Below are 7,351 nucleotides of genomic sequence, written 5' to 3' on the forward strand. Positions count from 1 at the left end.
TTTTGACTGTATCTTATATTATTTTAATTTCTGGCACATCTCAGCTGCTTTTCGGCAATAATAATTTACACATAACATTTTTCTTGTATATTATATTCTAATATTATCTAGGCTCATAAATTCAACCAAATTCAAATTTTAAGTGAATTAACATCTCTAGCAAATGACAGTTCAAATGTTTTGAATGTTCAAACAATGATAAGTGGTTTTTTTGTCTTAAAAATTTCCTTTGACAAACTCTAAAAAGAATTATCAAAATCCGAATAACCGTTTAGGAGAAGTATCAAATCATACACCCGTACAGAAGAAATTTTATATAAAGATTTGTACATGGTGTCCCAGAACTCAACGTCAAGCTGAAACGAGATGATATTATTAATTCAAACTATCATGAAAAACTTAGAAAAAATTATCTCACGTAATTTGAAAGTTGTGAGCTTTTAAGTGCAAACCAGAGCTTTTTTGGTGAAAATGTGATAATTTTCAGATTATTGTGGTTAATTTTGATCAATTTGTTTATTTAAGTGTGTTGCAACAGTAATCGTAAATGCCACAGTCAAAAATGATGATACAATTGCCCTGAGTTTTCTATAATTAAGACTTTTTATTAAAATATGAATTTAAAATTTTCAAAATTGGTCGATTTTGAGAAGTCCTTTTTTCAAACAAATGTACTAAAGTGCCTTGGCAAGTTTATTAAAAAGTTGTGCAAAAAAGTGGAGTACTACTGGTATTTTACTATTCAATATTATTCATAATAATTTATTATTTATTCATAATAAAAAAAAAGTAAAAAAAATGAAAATCTATAAAAAAATTATTTTTATCAATAAATCTAAAATATTCTTATTTTTAGTTTAGTAAGAAATTAATCAACAATCTAATATATCAACTTAAATACATATACATAATAAATAGATATTTAATAAATGTAATTAAAATTAATAAATATATAATAAAATATTATATTATTATTAAATGCATAAAAATTTTATAATCTATCTATATTATTTTATTAAACCGCGTGTTACCATTATCAATTGGAACTATCAATTATCTACTTATCACCTTTAGATAATTTATAAAAATCTAATTTTTGATTTAGTTAAAGTGTTATTTAAACGTTATCAGCGGTTTATTGCGGTTAATGCGGCTAAGATCGACTATTTATCATAAGATACGAGTAAACTATTAAAAAAAACAACATATTTGTTATCTTAACTTCCAAGTAATTGTTTTGTTTAAATACTTGAGAATTGAATCGAATGTTGTCACTTCTGTTATAGACATAGGTGGAAAATAATAATAAATTATTAATATAAATATAAATATTATATAAATTATATATATATATATATATATATTATATAAATATTATATATATTTTAAATATAAATATAGATATAAAGATTTGTTCGTGTCCTGTTCCATAAGATAAAATTAATAAGATTTTGATTGATGAAAAAAGTGCCCTGTTTGAAGAACTTTTGGATAAATTAATTTACCAGGCAAGTTTTTGATATATAAAATTAATCTTAGTAATCAACAAGTTTTTTGTAAAAGAAATGGCTTGACCGATTTAACAATTATTAACATGATTTCTAAATTTGAAGCTTTTTAATTAGATTAGGATATTTTGAAAAAATCTTTTAGAGTGAAGAAACAGCTTGACTGATGTTTCTCAAAAATCAGTGAATACCATTTCTAACTGATATCTTTCGAATAAAATTAAAATATTTATAATTATTTGTTTATTGAAGATGTTTAAAAAAAAATCTTTTTTATTGACAAAACTATTTGACTTCTTTTTTTAATAAAAAATATTCAACTAGAATCCTAACTTATATATAAATTAATTTGTAAATTTAATAATGATTTTCTAATTAAATAAAAATTAAATCTTTTCACTTTTAAACACAAAATAATAACATATTACAAAGAAACGACTCATCTGACCTTTTACATACGAATTAGAATTTCTAGTGGTTTTCTTGAATTCAATTTTTTTTATGATTTTTTAAATTTTTTTTGAATATCTTGAAATAGGGATGAATAATTTTAAATTTGATTACCAAACAAGAAATTTTTTGGCCGCTAGAATCCTATTAAGAATTTTAGAAATTTCTAATTTAAAAAAATATTTATTGTTCATTTAAAAATGTACTTCTTTACCGATTTTTAAACTAAGATTTTCTTAAAACAATGACTTGTATTTGTTTAAATTTTATTATTTTCCATAAATAATATATGTTTCATAAGCCTATAATATTTTGCAATTTTTTTGCTCTTGAATTAAATTTTTTGTTTTTGTTTCAATTTCTAATTATTAAAAACTAATATAGTAGTCCAGGACATAAAATTTAAATTAAAAAAAAAAAAGTTAATAGTAGGTCTAGGGTAATTTTGATCTAAAAATTCAAATTTAAAAAAAAGGGATAAAAAAAATCGTGAATGTAGAAAAATTGTGAATAGTCTTCCAGGACAAATTTTCATATAATTCAAATTGAAAAAACGTATTAAAAACAGTGAAAAGAGTAGTCCAGGATAAATTTGACCTAAAAATTCAAATTGAGAAAAAACGTGTTAAAAAGTCGTTTATAGTAGTTCAAGATAAATTTGACTTAGAAAACTCAAATTGAAGAAAATGTTAACAAATCATATTATAAGACCAGGAGAAATTTGACGTAAAAATTGAAATTGAAATAAAACGTTTTAAAAAAATAGTGATTAGTGTTTCAAGATAAATTACATAAGATTCAAATTGAAAAAAACGTGTTAAAAAGTCGTTAATAATAGGCCAGGATAAATTTCATAATTTAAATTGAAAAAAAACGTGGTAAAAATCGTGAATAGTAGTCCTGAATAAATTTGAACTAAAAATTCAAATTGAAATAAAAAACGTATTAAAGAAATCGGATCCCGGATAAATTTGACATTCAATTCAAAGTGAAAGAAACGTGTTGAAAAATCGTTAATTGTAGTCCAGGAGAAATTTAACCTGAAAAATTAAATTGAAAAAAACCTGTTCAAAATACTAGTCCAGAATAAATTTGACCTAAAAATTCAAATTAGAAAAGGTTGTTACAAAAATTGTGAATAGTAGTCTAGGATTAATTTGACGTAACAATTTAATTTGAAAAACAAACGTATTAAATAGTTCTAGTTTGCTGATTAGAATAATTTTATTAACATATTTAATAATCCGTATATCTTTATTTATGTATACATTATTTTTTGTTTTTTAGTTTTTGTTTTAATTATTTATTAGTTATGTCGTTAGCTAAGTCGTTAGTTTTTGTGTTTTTCTGAATTTGACTGCTAAAGGCTCAAGAGTCGAAATGTATAATGAGGAATTGCTTTTATATTAATTTTTTTTACGAATGAGCTGCAATTTATTTCAAATATATATATATATATATATATATATATATATATATATATATACATATACATTTAAAATCAATATTTTCCACATTAATATATTTAACTGAATTTCCTTTCCCCAGTGAGCTTCCGGCGTCAAATTGACGCGAAATGAAGAAATTGCTGTAAAAATGCAAAACGCATGGAGCGTCGACAGATCGAACCCGCGCCCGACGCACTATTAGCCGACGAAAATACTGAAATCGTTCCGAATCCTACAGAAAATGTTGCCGATTTAACAGAAAAGGAAAAAGAAAAGATTGACGAGGAAACCAAGTCTGGTGGGGAATTGAAAAATGTAGCTGCAGGTGGTGCAGGTGGTGCATCGACAGCAAAACACTCTGTCGATAACATTATAGGTGAACAGTTGAATTTAACGATTTCACACAATATAGTTAACTCGAGTACCAGAAATATTGATACAGAGACTACTATTGAAAGTTTGGAGACGACTGGGGATGCCATTGATGTCACCAAAGCATCAGACAGTAGTGGTTTATCCATGGTTAACGGTATCGTGAACGAAAGTGTTTTAAACACTCAGATGCAAAATCCAAGTCCAAACAACCATACCGTACAAAGAAAATCGGTCTAGCCAGTCCACCATCTAAAAACCATCGACTAAGCATCCCCAATAATTTTCAAACCATCTCGATCTAAAAACCATCGACTAACATCCCCAATAATTTTCAAACATCTCGATTCCCCAACAACGTAGAACAAGTGCACCCCATCACAAATATTACAAACACAAATCAGTGATTCTTTTATATCGAGTGATACAGTGGCTTTGCAAAGTGATGTGAATCAAGACAAAGTTTTATCGACGACTGTTGGAGGAGGATTTTTGGAGCAGGATGATAGTGGAGGTGAACTTTTGAAGGGATTTGTTACTGTTCATATATTGCTGGACAGGAACAAGTTGGAGAGGGTGCTGTTTAGCCCCAATCAGGAGCAAAAAGCCATCATAGGTCAGTGGAAATATTTAATATGATATTAGGTATATATATATATATATATATATATATATATATATATATATATATACGAGGTCTGTTCAAAAAGTTTTCGTAATTTTCGTTTTTTCAAAAAAATATTTATTTATTCGTCTACATTAATGTGGTCCCCTTCAAAGTAGTCCCCCCCAGATATAATACACTTATGCCAGCGTTTTTTCCAATTTTCGAAGCACCCTTGATATTCGCTTTTTGATATGTCCTTGAGCACTCTCAGCGATTTTCTTCAATCGAGGAAAACCGCCGTCCTTTCATGGGTCTCTTCAACTTTGGGAATAGGAAAAAGTCACACGGAGCCATATCTGGTGAATTTTTGCACTTTGCAACACTTTATTTCATTTTTTACGCAAAATTTAATACAAATTCTTTGACTTTTCAATTCTTCCATTGTAAAAATCGCCGAGCTCAGAAAAACACGTTGAACCTTAGCGACTACCACAGACAAAGTAAACAGTGAATATAGCTGAAAATTTCATCATACTTTAGGGGCATGTATACCAACACAATAAAAAAAAATTTTTGACAATCAGACACTCCAGACCCGCGAAATTTAATTATTAGTAATTCCGGGTACTTTTTGAACACACCTCGTATATGTATATTTATATATATATATATATATATATATATATACATATATAAACTCAGAGTTTCTGAGTCAGGTAAATCGTTATGTACTGTACACCGTAACCAGTAACAGACGAACATATACCTTTTGAATAAAATGGACAATTCCACAGTACATAACGATTTACCTGACTCAGAAACTCATTCTGGTGTAATATGTTTGTCATACATTAAAGAATTGTATGTTCCTTGGAAAAAAACTTTTTTATAAATCTGTACTCCGACTTGTAACCAATTTTAGTACAACGACTAGTACTATTTTTACGAAAATAACCCCTTTATATATATCGAACGACTTAGAAATCTCGTCTATCAAATTGTCTAGATTGTAATTTAATTTACATAGAAGGAACAAGCCAGAACTTAACGAAACGTTTACAACAACGTAAAAACAATTCAAAAAATCTAAGACAATTTAAAACTATGATTGCGGGGCATATTTACTCTTTAAAGCACAATATGGTCTTTTCTAACCCGACTGTACTACAATTTGAACAAAATTTATTCCTAATTATAGAAGGATCTTTTTTTAACTATTTATAGCAATAAAACAATAAAATAAACGGAATGAACTTAACACGCTGTGCAACACAAATCTCTTTTATTTGGATAGTATTTCCAAATTTTTCACAAAACAATAAAAATGACGCGCAAAGGATTCAAAATTCGTTCCACACATGTGTAGAATCTTGGTAAAAAATATTTTTTTTAGTCCTTTCTCCATTATATCTTCGACCAGTCTATGAACAACACACTATCTATTTGTGATTTTTTAAATTAGTATTTTGTGAAAATATTGTGCAATTATAAGTTTAATGTTTATAATGCATAGTGTAGTGCATTACCATATCCTGATACCATGGATTATTAAAATCTTCCAATTTAACACTAAGATTAACTATTTGTAAGAACCATTTACTCATTTTATTTTTTCTTTTCATTGAATGAAGGCTAGGATTATAGCCGAAACGTATGGATTTAAAATAAATTTTTGAAAGAAATTCATGTTTTTTATTGATGTTATGCCCGATTACTAGACTTTGTTAATATATATATATATATATATATATATATATATTAGAGTGGTCCTTAATATGGACATTTTCGAATTTTTTTGCTACCAAGGGCTCAAATGCTTCAAAATTAATCAAAAAAACCTCTCTGAAAGTTTTAGCTCCTAATATTAACATTTAGAGAGTCCATAACACCAAACTAGTATTTTATTAAAACTAATTATGAATTGGAGTTCAAAAACTAAATTTGTGTACATAGTTGTGGAAGTCTAAGCGCTGAATGAATTCTGTTTACAAAGATTTTTTTAAAAAAAATGTGCAAACTGGTAAAAGCATATGGTTTCGAAAAGTAATAAGAAAGGGACACGCTTCATTCAGTAATAATATTGTTCTCAAATTTCTTATTAATTATTATTTCTTATTAATTGTTTTATTGTTTAACGACATTAGACAACTTTCACTAAATCTTCTTTTAAATATATTGGTTTCAAAATGTAATATACTCGGGTTTAAGAAATCAATGTTATGCTGAAGGTTATTTATGTGTTCTGAAAGCATTGTTTTATTCTGATTCTTATTTTCTTTTAACTATTTTTGTATTAAGAGATTCTTTTGTGTAGATTTTGGTTACATATGTATATATATATATATATATATATATATATAATATAATAAAATTTCTATATTTTTTGCATTTTAATTTACTTTAAAAAAACGTTAATCACTCCTATATTTTTATTTACTAAAATTTGTTTATAAGCATTTAACTAACTTAGTCTTTATTACTTTATCTTTTGCATAACATTTGCAAATACTTATAATACGAATGATAAAAAAATATTATTATACACATTTAATATGTAATTAATCTTAACACCAAATTAAGCATTTTCAATTATATTTAGCAGTATATATATATATATATATATATATATATATATATGATATTCAGTTTTCAGGGCAATACATCAATTAAAAAATTTGTATGACTTTAAAACATTTTTATTTTTTCCATACGTTTCGACACATAGTTTTGTGTCATCTTCAGTGGACTATGTAATTGTAATAATCCTAATTATTTTCTAATTATAATTGTTCACAATGCACAATGAAACCAATTCTTGTCACTTTAAATTTAACAATAATAAATTTTTTGAATGAGTTATTTAAAATTCAAAAAATTTATTATTGTTAAATTTAAAGTGACAAGAATTGGTTTCATTGTGCATTGTGAACAATTATAATTAGGAAATAATTAGGATTATTACAATT

At 26.0% G+C, this 7,351-nt stretch overlaps 1 protein-coding gene across 1 annotated transcript in view; it reads left to right on the forward strand.

The window, feature by feature from the left end:
* The window catches only part of LOC113367802 (ATPase family AAA domain-containing protein 3A homolog), a 2,075-nt gene extending 1,481 nt beyond the window's left edge, over nt 1–594 (forward strand). Inside the window, exon 5 of the mRNA XM_026609382.1 lies at nt 526–594. Within this exon, the coding sequence (XP_026465167.1) occupies nt 526–594 (69 nt within the window). The remainder of the gene's footprint in view (nt 1–525) is intronic.
* Nucleotides 595–7,351: the final 6,757 nt, after the last annotated feature.

Source organism: Ctenocephalides felis, unplaced genomic scaffold (genome assembly GCF_003426905.1).
Source record: "Ctenocephalides felis isolate EL2017-DRISC unplaced genomic scaffold, ASM342690v1 CF-g0.4_SCAFFOLD_01170, whole genome shotgun sequence".
Taxonomy (NCBI): domain Eukaryota; kingdom Metazoa; phylum Arthropoda; class Insecta; order Siphonaptera; family Pulicidae; genus Ctenocephalides; species Ctenocephalides felis.